Source organism: Anolis carolinensis, chromosome 2 (assembly GCF_035594765.1).
Source record: "Anolis carolinensis isolate JA03-04 chromosome 2, rAnoCar3.1.pri, whole genome shotgun sequence".
In the NCBI taxonomy this organism is placed as follows: Eukaryota; Metazoa; Chordata; class Lepidosauria; order Squamata; family Dactyloidae; genus Anolis; species Anolis carolinensis.
Window position 1 is genome coordinate 213,569,529 of NC_085842.1, and position 19,337 is coordinate 213,588,865.

Below are 19,337 nucleotides of genomic sequence, written 5' to 3' on the forward strand. Positions count from 1 at the left end.
AATTCGGATTCCTGGCTGGCTCAGCCAATCAGTTGTCGACACATGCCTTTCCAGTTAACTCATTATATCATGGTGCCTCTAAACAAATCCTCACAATCCTCAGAGATTTGTTCAAAGGTCTGTTGAAAATGAGGCAAGTGGAGTGTATATATATCTGTGGAATGTCCAGGGTGGGAGAAAGTATTTTCTGTTCAAGGCAAGTATGAATCTTGCAATTGGCCAGCTTGATTAGAATTGAAAGGCCTTGCAAGCTGCAAAGATAAAGAATGGGGACGCCTGCCTAGACAGCAGTACTTGTGAAAAGGACCTTGGAGTCCTCGTGGACAATGAACCTACAATGTGATGTGGCAGTGAAAAAAGGCAATGGGATTTTGGCTTGCATAAATAGGAGTATAATGTCTAGATCCAGGGAAGTCATGCTACCCCTCTATTCTGCCTTGGTCAGGCCACACCTGGAATACTGTGTCCAATTCTGGGCACCGCAGTTGAAGGGAGATGTTGACAGGCTGGAAAGCGTCCAGAGGAGGGCAACTAAAATGATCAAGGGTCTGGAGAACAAGCCCTATGTGGAGCGGCTTAAAGAGCTGGACAAGTTTAGCCTGCAGAAGAGAAGGCTGAGAGGAGACATGAGGGCCATGTATAAATATGTGAGGGGAAGTCATGGGGAGGAAGGAGCAAGCTTGTTTTCTGCTGCCCTACAGACTAGGACACGGAACAATGGCTTCAAACTACAGGAAAGGAGATTCCACCTGAACATCAGGAATAACTTTCTCACTGTGAGGGCTGTTCGGCAGTGGAACTCTCTCCCCCGGACTGTGGTGGAGGCTCCTTTGGAGGCTTTTAAGCAGAGGCTGGATGGCCATCTGTCGGGGGTGCTTTGAATGAGATTTTCCTGCTTCTTGCAGGGGATTGGACTGGATGGCCCGTGAGGTCTCTTCCAACTCTACGATTCTATGATTCTATAAAAGCCTGGCTGTTGCTACCTGGGGGCATCCTTTGTTTGGGAGGTGTTAATTGTCACTTGATTTAATGTGTTGTGGATCAACAATCACTTCTCAACAAATTATTCCCCCAGGCAGGATGCAACCAGGCTTTGAAGCTGCAAGGCTATTCAATGCTAATCAAGCTGGCCAATATTTGCCTCAGGCAGACAAGAGTTCTTTCTCCCAACCTGGACATTCCACAGATATATAAACCTCACGTGTATAGTTTTCCAACAGAACTCACAACCTCTGAGGATGCCTGCCATAGATGTGGGCGAAATGTCAGGAGAGAATGCTTCTGGAACATGGCCATACAGCCCGGAAAACTCAACCCAGTGGGCCACGCGGGCTCCTACTCCGCAGCCTTGGATGTAGGTAAACCCTGAATGAAGGCTGAAGGAAAAAGAAGGTTCCGGCTTCCCTTGTTGCCCTCGCGCGCTCTCTGGCGGGGACAGGAGGAAGAAAGGAAGGAAAGAACGAGGAAGGCGCGCGCACCGTCGGTTGCTGGGGCAACTGTCAACAAACGTCCGCACGCCCGCACGCGCGCGAGAGGCAAGCCGGAAGCGCGTGGGGCTTTCCTGGCCTTCTTGCGCTCTGTTTTGGCTCCTGTCCCTGGCGCGCGCCGGGATGGGGGAGCCGCGCGCAGGTGCGTCGGGGGAAAAGGAGGGAGGGATTTAGTTCTATGGGCGCGCCTCCTCAAGAAGCGTAGCCCTTTTGAGCCCGCTTTGACAGCCATGGCTCCACCCTATGGAGTCCTGGGACCTGTATTTGTGAGTCTGAGGCCCCTTCTATACTACCATATAATCCAGTATTTGATCCCAGAGTTTTGAACAGAGTTATATGTCAGTGTAGATCAGGCAAGGGCCAACTTCAGCCCTCCAGGTGTTTTGGACTTCAAGTTCCACTATTCCTGGCCTCAGGCCTTTTCTTTTCCCCCTCAGCCGCTTAAGCTAATGCAGCGGGTTAAACTACAGTAGAATCTCACTTATCCAACATAAACAGGCCGGCAGAACGTTGGATAAGCGAATATGTTGGATAATAAGGAGGGATTAAGGAAAAGCCTATTAAACATCAAATTAGGTTATGATTTTACAAATTAAGCACCAAAACATCATGTTATACAACACATTTGACAGAAAAAGTAGTTCAATACGCAGTAATGCTATGTAGCAATTACAGTATTTACGAATTTAGCACCAAAATATAATGAAGTATTGAAAATATTGAATACAAAAATGCGTTGGATAATCCAGAACGTTGGATAAGCGAGTGTTGGATAAGTGAGACTCTACTGTACTAAGCTGCCTAACTCGCTGACCAGAAGATCAGCAGTTCAAATCCACGGGGTGGGGTGAGCTCCCATTATTAGCCCCAGCTTCTGCCAACCTAGCAATTCGAAAACATGAAAATGTGAGTAGATCAATAGGCACTGCTTCGGCGGGAAGGTAAGGGCACTCTATGCAGTCATGCTGGCCACATGACCTAGGAAGCGTCTACAGACAATGTCGGCTCTTTGGCTTAGAAATGATGATGAGCACCACCCCACAGACTCAACTAGATTTAACGTCAAGGGCAAAACTTTACCTTTACCTTATATAATGAGGTATCTTGGAGACAGGACCCAGATCTAAACACGAAATTCATTTATGTCCCATATACACCTTCTGCACATAATTTGAATTAGAAGTTTCTTATGTGGGAAAAAGTGGTCAATCTGGCCTTCTTGGATAAATTAATTAGGCATTGCAGCCCTAAATTATTTGTCCCCAAATGCCTCGTTTTGCACACACACTAATTTAGGCCCAGGAGAGGCCTTTGGTGAAACAGGAATTAACCTGCTCTCAAGATACATTTAACTGCCCAGAATGAAACTTGCAGTGCATTTTACAACTGTCCTCCAATCAGAAAAAAACGCAATGTATTCTGTCAGGGATACTTTGATTGTGCTTTTGATTGTGCATGGGAGGAAGTAGGACTAGATGGCCTATGTGATGTCTGCCAACTCTATTATTCTATAATTCAACTAGCTGTGCCCGGCCACGCGTTGCTGTGGCTTAGTCTGGTGGTGTTGGTCAGTCTACATTAGGTTGTATTTATGCTGTGACCTCCACCCTTCTTTATACTCACATTAGTAGTAGTATTTGAAGTCTGTTACCTTCTTCAGTTTTTGTGTTGATTGATAATTGCTTGAGATCCCTGTTGTCTTTGGTTTGTTGTTAGTTGTAATGTCTGATTCTGCTGAGTGCGGTTTATATTTTTATTGTGGTACAATAGTCTTTTTTTTGTTTTGCCTGTGTAGGTGTTTATTATTGTTGTTGTTGTTGTGGTCATGAAGGTTGGATAAGTTAGATGCTACTGTATTGTTTTTTGGAGGCCCAGTGTAGCACTGACTGGCCTCTCAGCCTCAGTGCCTGGCTGTTTCTTGCCTGTGATGGTGTTGATTCTTATTGTTGTTGTTGTTGTCATTGTTATTATTGTAATTGTTTTTTTGGAGGCCAAGTGTGAATGTAGGGATTGGGGAGGTGGATGAGTTGTGTTGTCAAATTTTGTATTTGTTATAGTCACAATGCGTTGTTGTGAGTTTTGTGGGTCCGGATTGTGGTTTTGTGGTGTGGTTGTGTTGTTACAACTGAGAGGCAAGGCTTTTGTGTTGTGTTGCCAAGTTTTGTATTTCTGGGGCATTTAGTTAGGTGCCAAGTTTTGTATTTCTGGGGCGTTTAGTTGTGTTGTTATAGTCATGATGCACTGTTGTGAGTTTTGTGGGTCCGGTGTGGTTGTGTTGTTACAACTGGGAGGCAAGGCTTTTGCATTGTTTTGCCAAGTTTTGTATTTCTGGGGCGTTTAGTTGTGTTGTTATAGTCATGATGCGTTGTTGTGAGTTTTGTGGGTCCGGATTGTGGTTTTGTGTTGTGGTTGTGTTCGTACAACTGGGAGGCAAGGCTTTTGCGTTGTGTTGTCAAATTTTGTATTTCTGGGGCGTTTAGTTGTGTGCCAAGTTTCGTATTTCTGGGGCATTTAGTTGTGTTGTTATAGTCACAATGCATTGTTGTGAGTTTTGTGGGTCCGGATTGTGGTTTTGTGGTGTGGTTGTGTTGTTACAACCGGGAGGCAAGGCTTTTGCGTTGTGTTGTCAAGTTTTATATTTCTGGGGCGTTTAGTTGTGTGCCAAGTTTCGTATTTCTGGGGCGTTTAGTTGTGTTGTTATAGTCACGATGCATTGTTGTGAGTTTTATGGGTCCGGATTGTGGTTTTGTGGTGTGGTTGTGTTGGTACAACCTGGAGGGAAGGCTTTTGCGTTGTGTTGCCAAGTTTTGTATTTCTGGGGCGTTTAGTTGTGTTGTTATAGTCATGATGCGTTGTTGTGAGTTTTGTGGGTCCTGTGTGGTTTTGTGGTGTGGTTGTGTTGTTACAACTGGGAGGCAAGGCTTTTGCATTGTGTTGCCAAGTTTTGTATTTCTGGAGCGTTTAATTGTGTTGTTATCGCATGATGCGTTGTTGTGAGTTTTGTGGGTCTGGATTGTGGTTTTGTGGTGTGGTTGTGTTGTTGTAACCTGGAGGCAAGCCTTTTGCATTGTGTTGCCAAATTTCGTATTTCTGGGATGTTTAGTTTTGTTGTTATAGTCACTGCGCAAACAACTTTATCATTTTATATATATAGATGAGCGTTTCAATTTGAAATGTAGAATTGTTTCCTTTAGACATATTACATGTTTTTCATTCTTATATCACAGAGTTCAATGCAGACACTCACCTGTTTCAGAGAACTCCAAACACCCATTTTTAAATCCACAATAATCACTTTGGTCATATAAATTGTATTAGTTGACCATGAATTGCATGGAGAAAATATTTGCTAGTTAAACATAGAGAAATATTGGTGTAATTACATTTAAGTTGATAACACAGAACACACACATTCCATGCTGCTAAAACTTGCCGGCTCTTTTTGTTTCTGTTGCAGATCTTCCCCATGATTCTTTAAGTGAAAGGTAAGAAAAAATATCAGTTTCAATGATTCCAGGTATCTGATTAGTGGCATAGATTCTGGAATCTTTGTCCTTCCACAGCTGCATCCCTGCAGGTAGCTATTTCATTTATTTTGATTTGCATCAAGTTCTGTAATTGTACTTATTTATTTGTGTTTGATTGCACTATGTAACATGATTTTTGTTAGGTTATAAATGTCATCTCCTAATTGTTTCTATCATAAAAACATGGGAAAAGTTTATTAAACTGCCAAAACCTTGTTTTTGTGGGACATGCTGCAGTACATTTTACTATCGTTTTTCAATAAATCTCTCGTAGAGTCTCAACCAATCCAACATAGTTTGTGGCGGCCACAAAAATGAAGTTTCTGGAGTATAACAACTACAGTAGAGTCTCACTTATCCAAGCTAAACGGGCTGGCAGAAGCTTGGATAAATGAATATCTTGGATAATAAGGAGGGATTAAGGAAAAGCCTATTAAACATCAAATTAGGTTATGATTTTACAAATTAAGCACCAAAACTTCATGTTATACAACAAATTTGACAAAAAAGTAGTTCAATATGCAGTAATGTTATGTTGTAATTACAGTATTTACGAATTTAGCACCAAAATATCATGATATATTGAAAACATTGACTACAAAAATGGCTTGGATTATCCAGAGGCTTGGATAAGCGAGGCTTAGATTAGTGAGACTCTACTGTACTTTCAAAGTAAATATCACACAATTAAACAGGAAATAACACTTTCAAACCAGGAACAGATTTTTTTTCCAATTTTTGTTACATAGTGTTTTATTTATTTATTTATTCACGGCTCTTTTTATCCTGCCTTTCTCAACCCCGGAGGGGACTCAAGGAGGCTTCACAACATAGGCAATGCCTTTAAAAACATAGTATAATAAAAAAAATAACCATACCATTAAAACAATTAAAGCATTTACATCCATACAAGCTAAAATCACGTGATCTATAGGCATAGTCCAGGGCCATTCCATAGGTCAATTACACATCTTTCATATCTAATTATTGCCCTAAATTTTCAAAGGCTTGGTCAAAGAGCCACGTATTCACTTTTTTGCAGAAGGTCAGGTAGGAGGGAGCTGATCTAATCTCTCTGGGGAGGGAGTTCCATAGCCGAGGAGCCACCACCGAGAAGGCTTTGTTTCGTCTCCGCCAATTGTGCCTGCGAATAAGGCGGAGCCGAGAGCAGGGCCTCTCCAGATGATCTTAAACTCTGAGATGGTTCATAGAGGGAGATATGTTCAGACAAGTAAGCTGGGCCAGAAGAACCCTTTAGGGCTTTATAGGCTTTTTTTGTGTCAGGAGCAACCGGAGTTGCTTCTGGAGTGAGAGAATTGGCCATCTGCAAGGACATTGCCCAGGGGACGCCCGGATGTTTTGATGTTTTACCATCCTTGTGGGAGGCTTCTCTCATGTCCCCGCATGGAGCTGGAGCTGATAGAGGGAGCTTATCCGCACTCTCCCCGGGTGGGATTCGAACCTGGCAGCCTTCAGGTCAGCAACCCAACCTTCAAGTCACAAGGCTTTTATCCCTTAGGCCATCGGAGGCTCTGCTTTATAGGCTAAAGCCAATACTTTTAACTGTGCCTGGTAGCAGATTGGCAGCCAGATTATTCGCCACTTTTCTTCCGGAGCTGAACCCAATGTGCCTTCCACAGTGACCTTAAATACTTATGTATAAGTTGACCTCATATATAAGACAAAGGCAGGTTTGGAGGTCAAAATTATGGATTCTAATATGAATCATTGAAGTCAAGTGATATTCTGCAGAGAGAGGAAAGTGCCAACACTGCCTTGGGACCAGTTGCCCCTATCCACCATGGCTATTTTCCCACCTATGCATTCAAAAAAGCCAGAAACAATATGATATTGGAGAAAGAGCCATCCCTCCCAGACCACCTTGGTTCTGAGGGTCCATCCAGAAGCCTTGCATTGAAGATACAAGTGACCTGGAGTTGACAGCTTTCTGCCACTACAGTACTAATATTTCCCTTATTCCTTTGTTGCTACTTCATCCATTTTTCTTCTTCCACTTGCCAGAAGCTATATAAATGTAGCAGATCCTGGTCTGGTAAAGAAAATGCAGGAAACATGCATTACAACTCTGCTCCGTCTTCTGCATATTAATGATGTTCCAAAAAGTGATTATCCCACAGATTTTTTCTATCTCGAACAAAGATGTGTTTATTTGCAGTAACACAAACAATAGAATCTCGTGAGATTTAAAATACTGAGTAATATATGCTTCCTTGATTACATCAGTGGCCACCTTTCCTTCTAGGAGCTGAAAATCTTATATATGGGGGATTCTGTGGCCCCTCAGATTTTGGACTTTTATCTCCTATCAGCCCTGGCAAACATGGCTTGTGGTCATGGGAGCTTTAATACATCAGTATTTAGGGGGCCCATAGAGTCCCATAGTTTTCCTCTCCATTTCTAGTATTGTAACACCTCTTTAGGCTGGTCTGGGGGATGATGGTTAGTGATGCAGAGTAACTCAGCCAACTTCATGTGGATATCTCTGGTGCTAGTTTGACACTACTAAACACCACACCACCAGTATAATTGTCTGAATTATCAAGAGTTAGGGTGTCATAATGTGTCAGAGTAGAATCAGAGATGCCTCAGTTCAGATTCCTGGTCAGCCATGAAGCTTCTTGAGTGACTTCAGGCCAGTTGCTGCCTAGTTTAACTGCCAGAGTTGCTTGATACTTCAGTGGGGGTTGGGGTATGCATACTACTTGAAGGTTCTCGGAGGAAGAAAGGGTTACAAGTTGTAGTTTTCATCAGCAATATGACAAAATTTGATGTGCAAGCTCCTGCCAGGACAACCTGTATAACAGTGGTTCTCAACCTGTCGGTTCCCAGATGTTTTGGCCTTGAATTCCTAGAAATCCTAACAGCTGGTAAACTGGCTGGAATTTCTGGGAGCTGTAAGTCAAAACACCTGGGGACCCACAGGTTGAGAACCACTGCTCTATAATGACTCCCCAAGTGTGCTGATGGCTGTGTTGATTGAAAATGTTTTATAGCAGTTTTAATCTTACCCAGAAGTAGTTCTTTTATAAACCTAATGGTTCTGGCCATTTTAAGATCAAACCATCTTCTCGTAGTTTGGATTAAAACAAAACAAAACAAGACACCACAGGGGTGTTTTGGATGGTGGTGGATGACATCACAGCCCATGCTAATCAAAACTGAATGAAGATTCAACCCAGCGAAACCAAACCTGCAATACAAGCTTTTAAGGGCTAGAATAGTAGATACTTTCCTGCAATGTCTCATGCCACAACAAGTTTTCTAAGCTGCCTTTAGTCTTATCCTATGAAGTTTGAGATTGTTTTCTAATGTGCATACAGCTGATAGAAAAACAAGAGCAGAGAATATCTTAGATTCCTTTAATCGCCCAGCAAATGGACCCGTTCAGCTCTGTTGCACCTTTATCTACATTCACTTTTAGTGACATCAGCTCAATGCCTGGCATTAAATTGTATGATTCCAGTTAAAGGTAGGTATATATTGCATTACCAAGTCCTAACAGTTGAGAATTTTAAAGTGAGACATAGAAAACTGGCAGGGACTGCCTTATTCCAACTACAGTCTTTTTAAAAAACAGATGTAACCACCTAACCAAAAATAATTCTTGGTGTTTTGGCTTTTAAGCTTGTTCCTGGGGTTCTTTAGGATACTGAGTCAGAAAATTGCATTGGATGGACTGCATCATCTCTAGTTTCTTAAATATGGTCATCGTGATTTTCTAGGGGTGAGCAAATGGCAACCGATAGATGGCATATGGTCTCTTTCTCAAAAAACTAGAACTGAGAGGGGAAAACTGATGCCATTTTTGGAATCAATGGGTTAAATATGCCCAGAAACAGGTCTGACATTTGAGGCACCAAAATGTGTGATGAGGTTATCTATGTGTTCCTGTGTCTACCCTTGTATCAGCAGTGAATTGTCTGGGAGGGGGCATTATAGAGTCAGAGAGAATGCCTTTGTATCTGAATAAGAGAGTACTAGTCAAGAAAGGGGAGTGTCAGAATTCTCTTGTCAGAATAATTATTTGATGGTTTGGATTTATCTCTGATGGCTTTCTGCTGGCACATTAAGGACACCTCTGCCCAAATACACAGCTTCTTGCTAGGTCAGACAGAAACCTTTTAAACCTAGTATGTTGTTCCCAATACTGGCATCTAGTTGGCATTGGAAAACTCACATATGTAGTGTAACAAGCCTCTTTATAACACTCTCATAAATATTTGGACAAGGTTCTGGAAAAAGAGAGCCCCCTTCCACACAGCTGAATAAAATCCCACATTATCTGCTTTGAATTGGGATATATGACAATGTGGACTAAGATTCTCTAGTTCAAAGCAGATATTGTAGGTTATTTTGCCTTGATATTCTGGGTTATATGGCCATGTGGAAGGGCCTGGACTTTTGCATATGCAAGAAGTTTGGGATGTGGTTCAAAATATTCCAACTGCCACTGTGCAATAAACTTAAAATATCCCGAGTGTGGGACACATAGGAGAGTATGACATTATCCTTCTGAGAGGGATAAGACCCTCTTTCATCTTCTCTCTTCATTTTCCCTTCTGCCAAACTAGGGAACATTTTCCTGAAAACCTGGCTAAGAATCCAGGAACTCACTCTTGTCTGATCCATGGTCCTTGGAAACCATGCTGGTTCAAAATGAACCTTCTATTCTAAAAGAACAAGACACCCTACAAGTTTTTTTGTGTGGTGTTAGATTCCCTGATAGTGGTAGAACCAAACATGAAAGCAGGAAGGAACAAAAAGGATACCCGTGATATTCACAAGTAAAGTAGAGTCTCACTTATCCAACCTTCGCTTATCCAACGCTCTGGATTATCCAAAGCAGTCTGCCTCTCATCCAGATCCACGGCTGTTCTGTAGGCAGCAAAGACTAAACTTTTTATGGATTTAACTTCTGATAATGTTGTTACTGTAAGTTCATTTTATGCAATTCTATCTTTATCTGTAGTCAATTTGTTAGTAGCCAGTGTTTTTGTAGTCAATGTTTTCAATACATTGCAATGTTTTGGTGCTAAATTTGTAAATGCAATAATTACTACATAATGTTACCGTGTATTGAATGGCTTTTTCTGTCGATTTGTTGTAAAACATGATGTTTTTGTGCTTAATTTGTAAAAACCATAACATAATTTGACATTTAATAGGCTTTTCCTTAATCCCTCCTTATTATCCAACATTTTCACTTATCTGACGTTCTGCTGGCCCATTTATATTGGATAAGTGAGACTCTACTGTATTAACTTATGGATCATCAAGCAGTTGAACATCAAATATTTGGTTACAGACATAGTTATACACACAGAGCTAGGCAATACATCTAGGACATGACTCTGTGTTCAGTTTTTCTCTTTTTCTTGCATTCTCTATCTTCTACCTGCCCCTACCTGATGGGTGGAGAAAAAATCAACATATTGTGATGTTTACTCAAATCATGCTCTTATCTGTTAAAGTAAATACAAAAGTAAAGCACCATCTTTATATATTTAACCTGGATGGGAGACTCCTACGTATATGAAAATTCTGTATATGAACATGTTGGGGCTTGATTTCAAATGCTTTGAGCCAAGATACTTCTCAGTCAGGCTTTGCCTAAGAGCAAGTTTTGTACATGAGGGAATTACTTTGGAGCTTAAGTATAATTAGCTTAATCCATTATCTGGGATTTTCCATCAAATGAACATAACAATCTGTCATCTTCCTGTCAGTGCTCTGGTAGTGTACCATTAGGAGGAACTGAAAAGTTAGGTGTGTTGGGAGAATGCCTGTACCATTGCCTCCTGAAGTTGGGGCTGCGTTAGAACATGCACATAGTAGTAGCCCTGTTCTCTGAAGGTTCAGGGAAATGAGAGAAGATGGGTCTTCCATGTGAACATTGCCATCTTCGTATTTCACCTGATACCTTCCTTGCTTTGCCTGGGTGAATCACACAGATATGCAGGGAGAGGAGGAGGCCATCCCCATGCACCACATCACTAACCTTGTGGTTCTGGCTTCTTTTCCTGTATGCTATAAGTGTGTTTTGCCAGGCAAAGAAGGGGAGGCATGGGGGGGGGGGCAGAAACATGTGGCACACAGAAAGAGGAAAAGGAGCCAGATCCTTGAGGTAAGTGAGGTTGCAGGCTTGCATGGGGCCACAAACATCCTACTCTTCCTGTTTGCCTAATGTATCATATCTCCCCAGTACCTTCCTTCCTTTGCCCAGGCAAAAGAGATACTTGTAGGTTGCAGGAAGAGGAAAAGGAGCCAGATCCACAGGGTAAGTGAAGTGGCATGTGGGGCCTGCTTCTCTTCCCCTTTAGAGACCACAATGGGTTAGCAATCCTCCCTCCCAAGGAAAGATCCTTAACCCTTGCGAAAGTGGAAGGATGACTTACATTGATTTCACTCACATGGGGTATATGTATATCTTATTCCTATCAATATCAGTTTCCATGCCCAGTAGTGCTGAAGTGTCTCAAATATATGTTTTCTGGGTTGCTGTGAATTTCCTGGGCTGTATGGCCATGTTCCAGAAGCATTATCTCCTGATGTTTCGCCTACATCTATGGCAGGCATCCTCAGAGGTTGTGAGGTCTGTTGGAAATTAGCCAAGTGGGGTTTATATATCTGTGGAAAGCCTAGGTTGGGAGAAAGAACTTTTGTCTGTTTGAGTCAAGTGTGAGTGTTACAAATGGCCACCTTGGTTAGCATTTAATGACCTTGCAGAGCCTGGTTGCTTCCTGCCTGAGGGAATCCTTTCTTGGGAGGTGTTAGTTGGCCCTGATTTTTCTTGTCTGGAATTCTCCTGTTTTCTGAATGTTGTTCTTTATTTGCTGTCCTGATTTTATAGTTTTTTTTAATACTAGTAGCCAGATTTTGTTCATTTTCATGGTTTCCTCCTTTCTGTTGAAATTGTCTTCATGCATGTGGATTTCAGTGGCTTCTCTGTGTCGTCTGACATGGTGGTTGTTAGAGTGGTCCAGCATTTCTGTGTTCTCATAGAAATGTTTTCTGTCCCCCCCCCTTTTTTTTTTAAGGGTACATTTTCTTAGGATTTTCAAAGGTAATTTTTTGGGGAATCTCTGGACATACATTTCATCTTTACATTGGATATTCATATGAATTTTTTGTTTCCTTCTTACTTTGGGCTATTTCCCTCCTATAGGGCAAGAATGATCCTCCAGACTGTTGCATTCCTGCTACAGGAATGATTAGAGAAAAACATCCATAGAAGAAATTACAACGGTTGACATTTTCTTGACTATCTAAGATCACTGTTAATTTATATTTTGTGTACAGGAATACAACATGGCAAAAGAAACCTTAGTGAGAACTGTTATTGTAAAACTAAATTCTAAACAAATGGGTGGGGAAGCAGTACAAATGATACAGTGGTTAGATGTTTGCTGGCATCTTTGCAGTTCCTGGTATGACCTTTGATTATGTTACTCAGTAATGCACCTTTTAAAAGTAGAAATAATAATTTATAGGCTTTGAGTCTTAACTGCTTATAAATATTGTATTAATATATATGCTGTAATGCTATGAAATACCTTGGGAAGACCGATCTTAAAATATGATGAAAAAGTAGCTTGAATAAATAATAACTCTTACTGTTCTGTGGTGTAAAGCATCCTGTCTCTTAATGGCATTCTATAAATAAAATAAAGTAAACCTTACTTTTTTCTCACAGTGAGAGAAATGATATACAAAAACCCAAGACTTAGAAAAAGTTCAGCATTGCTTCAAAAATATAATTGCTGAAGAGGTGCTCCATTTTTAGTTTGAACAAGGAAATACCTTGTAGACAGTGTGGGGAAGGCTGTGGTTCTCTATATTTTCTTTGATGACACCTCCCATCATTCTCCAACCATTGGCTCTCCTGCCTGGAGCTGATGCATGTTGGAGTCTAACAACAATCAGAATTCACTATTCCTATCAGAGGCCTGTTTGCTTTTGGATGCTAAATATTTTCATGGGTGTATTAGTTTGCTTTCATTGCATGTGGTGGGGTAATGTCTTGATGAGATTGTGTGGATACGATAGGCTACATCCCACATACTTATTTTCTGAAGCAGGAAAGCTAAGGATTTGTCTATCAGAAATGCTTAAGAGAACAAGAACCTACACAGTATGTGCCATGATTTTACCTATCTGTGCCTCTGCATTTATCTTGCAATGCTTCAAATATGCTTTCCAGGCTCCAGGAACTTGCAAAACCAAAGGAGGTAAAAGATGTATGGAACCTTTCTCGGTAAGATTGAGAATTACAAAATCTTTACATGGTGCAGAGTTCCTCATGTACACTGCCTCTGTTGTCTCTTTATCTCATTTACACTAGCCTTGTACAGTAGCCCAGTATTACAACTGCGTTATTGCTCAAGGGGGTGGGAATCGGGGCTGAGAAAAAGCTGTTTGTCTAGTCAAGTAGCACATTCATAGCAGAAGCTGCAAGATTTGCAGTAGGTTTGCAGTTCATCTCTTTACCACATCACGACACCAATATGAATTCAGACAGTATCATTGTCAAGTCACTTTGCAAATAATTGGTTTTTCCTTTTACAGTATTTGTAACCTATTTTTCTTCCTTCGTATAGATCAAGTTAGAATAAGTTTCATTTACTTGGCAGTCTCCCATGAAAGCACTTAATATCAGTAAAGTCTAGGCTACTGTCTCATACTTTCAGACCATGCCCAGACCTGAAATTTTAAAATTTATAGCTTGATGAATTATGCTTAACCTGGAACTATCAAAACTGAGTAGTATATTATTTGAAAAGGCACTCAAAAATTAGAATTCTGAATGCAGGATGTATTCTGCAGTCTGTTGAATAATTCTACTAGATAGCTGAAAAAACTATGTACTTAAACTGAACTGAGAAAATGGTTATATACCAAAAGAGTGATAAAATGTAATCCTCTCAATAGTGTAAGTTGCTCCCAAAGGTAGCAGTCACTCTATCAAGATTTCCTCTATCTTGCACCATGTTCTTGCTATCTTTTGGAAATGTTTGAATAGTATAGTTTTTATATTTAAACTTTTTGCAACTAATTCAATTTTTACTAGGTAACCTTCAGGCTTATTTCAGTTAGAACACTGATTTTTTTTTGGTTTACTAATATTTGAAGGCAGATCATAAAATTCAAGTGCCACTGGCTCCCTTGAAGATTGAATACTGTATATACTCGAGTATAAGCCTAGTTTTTCAGCCCTTTTTTAGGGCTTAAAAAGCTCCCCTCGGCTTATACTCGAGTTAGGGTCCTGGCCAGCTTCTATTCAGGTCAGATTATACTTGAGTATATAGATATTCAGAATTGGACAGTCTTATCTTATTAAAGTCTTATTATTATCTTAAATTACAGTTTTATATAAATATTCAAAAACATTTAACCTACGGATGCCTCAAATAATGCAATTTTATTAATATCTATTTTATTTTTGAAATTGACCCGTAGCTGCTGCATTTCCCACCCTCGTCTTATACTCAAGTCAATATGTTTTCCCAGTTTTTGTGGTGAAATTAGGTGCCTCGGCTTATATTCGGGTCGGCTTATACTCGAGTATATACGGTAATTGCACTATGACTGACATAAGCTCTTCTTTGTAATGTGTTTGTTGGAAATTCCAGCTTATGTAATACGCCACACTGCTAGTATAAAAACCTGGTTTTTTGCAATTTTATAAAAGGTTCAGTGTAATGCTATGCCATTGTATATAACAGGACTTAAGCATCCACAGATCTTGGTTTTCATGAGAGATTCTGGAACCAAACTCCAATGGATACCAAGGGCCCACTGTATGTCTCAATGTGTGACTCTTGTAATCTGGAATAGGTTCAGATACATTTCAAAAGTCCCCCAAAAATGCTCTTTATTGTCTGTAAGCTTTATATGAAATTTTAGCAATGAAATATTTGGAAGACGACTTCCTTCCAGTTTGCAGTTCTGAATAGTTTTCACTCAGATCTTTAATGGAGGCTCTGTTCCATATCCTGATCCTGGCTGAAGGGCATGCTGTTCACATGGGACAAGTTAATCTTCTTGGCAGTTCCTGCCCAGACTTTTTGCAGTGCTCTTCCCAAGAAGCTAATATAACTATTGACATTCCTGCACCTCCTGAAAAGTTTGGTCTTTCAACACACACTTGACCTCAATACCTTAATTCTGTCTCCGCCCCTGATCTTTGAAATTATCTTTGGCTGGGCTGTTTTTCTTTCTTTAGATGTTCTATTTTGATTGTATTTAGTTCAGTTAATGCTGTTGTACAGAAAGTATGGGGTGCATACTGTATATGTAAATACCAACTTCCACTAGTGAATTCACAACTAATAACTTAATGGCTCCAGTGTAAAAAACACAATTAACAAATGTTGCTTAAGCAAATAAAGCACCATTGAGTATCATTGGTTTGTATGTTTCAATTCAATATTTTTTCTTGTCTTCTCCCTTTATGCTCTCTATTTTTTTTAAAAAAAAATAATTAACGTCCTTTGCCAACAAAATTTAGTGCAAAGTATTAAATCTAATATTTGTTTTGTTGTGTATTTTCAAACTATTTCTTACTTATTTGGACCCTAAGGCAAACCTATCACAGGAGTGTCTTGCAAGATATTTTACAGTTTGTCATTGCTTTCCTCTGACGCAGAGGGAATGTGATTTGCCTAAAGTTACCCAGTATTTATTTATTTTTATTTAGAGTATTTATACCCCGCTCTCCAACCACAAAACCTCCCAGTACAGTTCTGTCATTGAGTGGGAATTCAAGCCATAGTCTCCCAGGCCCCTTCCACATAGCTGAATAAAATCCCACAATATCTGCTTTGAACTGGAATTTATTTCAGTGTGGGCTCAGATAACTCAGTTCAAAACAAATATTGTGGGATTTTCTGCCTTGATATTCTGGGTTATGTGGCTGTGTTGAAGCCCCCCCAGATTCCTTTTCCAACATTGAAACCACAGTACTATATTGGCTCTCTAAATCTGGCATAATCAGTGGTAATGGAACTAAAGACGTGCTATAGTCAGTATCATAGTCAATGTTACTTTTAGTTCAATGCCATAGTCACTACCTTTTAAATCAGTGGTTCTCAACCTGGGGTCCCCAGATGTTTTTGGCCTTCAACTCCCAGAAACCTTAACACCTGGTAAACAGGCTGGGATTTCTGGGAGTTGTAGGCCAAAAACATCTGGGGACCCCAGGTTGAGAATCACTGCTTTAAATTGAAGTCAGTATTTTATTAATCAAATTCAATATAAGTACAGTTCAGATTCATTTATATAACAATTGGGTATAAGTAGTGAGATTTATTTGTTAATAAAGAGTTAGAGAAATCTTATAGAATGTAATAATTTTAAAGGAAATTTTATTTTTAATTAATATAAAATAAAATTTCATTTCATTTACATATATGTAAATAATTTTATGTATTGTTAACTACAAAAACTTCATGAAAATAGCAGTTGCCCACCCCTGGTTTCAAGGGAAAAGAGCTATAATTATGTATATATGGATGTGTTTGTGAAACAGGTTTGTTCCTAACGAGATATGTTCCTTACCATGTTTTGATTGGTACTTGCATTCTGTATTCACAACAGTAGATTAGTCTGGGGAAACCAAGAGACGATATGGCCCATCTCCTTAAGTGCTTTGACAAGTCGACCAAGCCCAAGGATTCTGGCTCTGGCACAACCCAAGGCAAAATTGGATGGAGCTCTCCAACACAGGCTTGTCTTTTTCTGCCTTTATTTCCCTTGTATAAAATCATATTTGAAGCAACTAGGCGAGTCCAATACCAAACAACTATCTTGTGATTTATGGGCCCAATGGGCATGTGCTTCAAAACGGTAGTTCTCTGTGTTCCATGGCAAGCCCAAGGGTATTCGTGGTAAGATATGAAGGTTTATGTGCTAAAAAAATACATACTTTCACATCTTTCAGTATGACAGGAGGAGATGAGGCAAATACACCTTTCCCACCCATTCTGTGCCCCCTTTCCTCCAGTCTAATTAGGATGATTCAGGCATGCCATGTGACAAGTATGACAGAATCGTATGATAGGACTGGGAAAGGAAAAAACACAACAAACGCAGCAACATTCTTTTTGCACTGCAGAATTTTTCAAAATTTGCAAAAGTTTTACAAAGCTCCAACTTTGTTTGTGTAAAGGCTTGATTTTGACTGAAGTATCTCTGGATTCCAGCCAAAAGTGGTTTTTAAAGAAGTATCCATGTAGCACCAAAAGGAGGAAAAGAGGGGAAAGAGAAAGGAATGGCTTTCTAAGCACCCTTCCACACAGCTGTATAAAATTCACATTGAGCTGGATTATATGGTAGTGTGGACTCAGATAATCCAGTTCAAAGCAGATATTATGTATTATCTGCCTTGATATTCTGGGTTATATGGCTGTGTGGAAGAGCCCAAGACTAATGATTTTTATTTTAGCATGTGTGTTTTTTAGATATAGTGATAAATCTACTTCCTCAGATGCTATTGCTGTTATTAACTGCTGTCGAATTAGCTTGGAATGAGAGACCTCTGCATTCTTCATACAAGTCAGTGAACAATTGCATTCAAGATACTGACCTATTTCTGTCACCTTTTACTTTTGTTTCTCATCTGTCAACTGCTTGAATATTCTCAACTGCCACCCATTTAGGTTTCTCATTGAGATTTCTCTTTGACAATATCCCTGGCTTCAGTTCAGACTTCTTCTGGCTTCTGGTCAATTAGACTTAATAGTGCAAAACTATTTTTCATATTATTTTTAAACTTTATGAGGATATTCTTCAAATTGTCTTTTAACACAATTGTTGGTTTAGTATTCTTTAACTGTATAATAATTTTTATATTAGCAGTTCTCTTCCACAATCTGTTCCTAGTTTTGTTTTTACAAAAGACTGAAGCTTCTCTACTTTCTGCTTCCAATTCTATAACCTATTTGAGTTTAGTAGGGGCCATCAAGAGATGTCCATATATAGAGTTTCAATAAACAAACATTTGGCCTCAAAAAATTACTCAGTTGCTCTTCTGCTTTATTTCTTGATCAGTTTTTTTGTACAGACTCACTTTCTTACTTTTGCATTCAAATCATCTATGTTTTTTTTAAAAAAATCCTATTTTGGTGTTAGTCAGTTTTCTCTGAGATTCTAGAATAAAATCTTTCAATTTATTCTGCTGCATTTATAGTTGGAGCATAATTTGGATTATGGTTACATTGATAGGATTTCCCTTATTAATATGATTTGGTCAAAATTTGCATTATATTCCTTGACTGCTTTTGTTACATCTCTCATCAGCATTAATGCCACCCTATTTCATTTTAGATTTTCATTTCCTGAATAAAATTATGTAATTGTCTGATTCTAAATGTCTAATTCTTTTTTTCATTCACTTCTAGTATTGAAATGCTTATTCAGTCCATTTCTTTTCCCCTCTATGTCTAATTTTCCCTAAGTCATGCTTCTCACATTCTGTGTTCCTAAAATACTGGCTTTTAAGAATTGTGGAAGTTGAAATCCAAAACACCTGGAAAGCCAAAGCTTGCCCATGCCTACTATAATATATATATTGCAGTTAAGACTTTCATTAGGCTTTAACATCACTATGAAAGAAGTAGGTTTATATCCATGAAAGCTAAAATAAAAACCAGTTAATCTTAAAGGTGCTCCCCATTTCTTTTCTTCTTCCTATCCCTTCCTCCTTTTTCAGCCAAAGGTAGTATTTAGTAACTCCAGTGGAATCATCACAAGGGCCAATCTCTCATTGAAATAAGGAATCTAAATATGCTGAGCTGGCTCTTAAGTGAATTGTGTCCAGTGTTATCTTATTAGTGTACTGATTTTTTATTCTAGAACATTGATGTATTTTACTCTTTTAAAGTACCTTGATTCTAAATGCTGCTGCTCACTCAGTAGAGGAAATTAAAAGTCTAACCATAAGAAATAACTAGTACTTCTAGTTTGACATTACTGATGTACACAGATCAGTATGTAATTCCCTAAGAGATCAACACTTTTCTAATGTCACTTTTCTCTTCCTTTATGTCCCAATATCACCACAGGGCTAGAAACCCTGGGATTCTTTCAGGAATCATTGACAGCTAATTGCTTAAAGTCATCAGTATAAATTTTGCGGTGCTGAGGAATCCTAGTTTAATGGAAGGCTACATTTACTTGCAAATTAATACCTGTAGTCATTTTGGCCTTCAGGGGTTGGAAGACCTTAGAAGAAGTTTGTTGTTTCTTACTTTCAATAATACTGCACAAGTAATAATACATGCATTTATTGTTGTGGTAAGTTCAT

General features: G+C 39.5%; 1 protein-coding gene across 3 annotated transcripts in view; it reads left to right on the forward strand.

The window, feature by feature from the left end:
• The first annotated feature begins 1,473 nt into the window (after positions 1-1,473).
• spmap2l (sperm microtubule associated protein 2 like) overlaps positions 1,474-19,337 on the forward strand; it is a 38,844-nt gene continuing 20,980 nt past the window's right edge. Inside the window, exons 1-4 of one of the 3 annotated variants that reach the window (XM_062971705.1) lie at positions 1,474-1,629; positions 4,945-4,972; positions 13,236-13,289; positions 16,631-16,759. In XM_062971705.1, the coding sequence (XP_062827775.1) occupies positions 1,611-1,629; positions 4,945-4,972; positions 13,236-13,289; positions 16,631-16,759 (230 nt within the window). In that variant the 5' untranslated portion in view covers positions 1,474-1,610. The remainder of the gene's footprint in view (positions 1,630-4,944; positions 4,973-13,235; positions 13,290-16,630; positions 16,760-19,337) is intronic. The other 2 variants (XM_062971706.1, XM_062971707.1) reach the window with 2 other exon arrangements.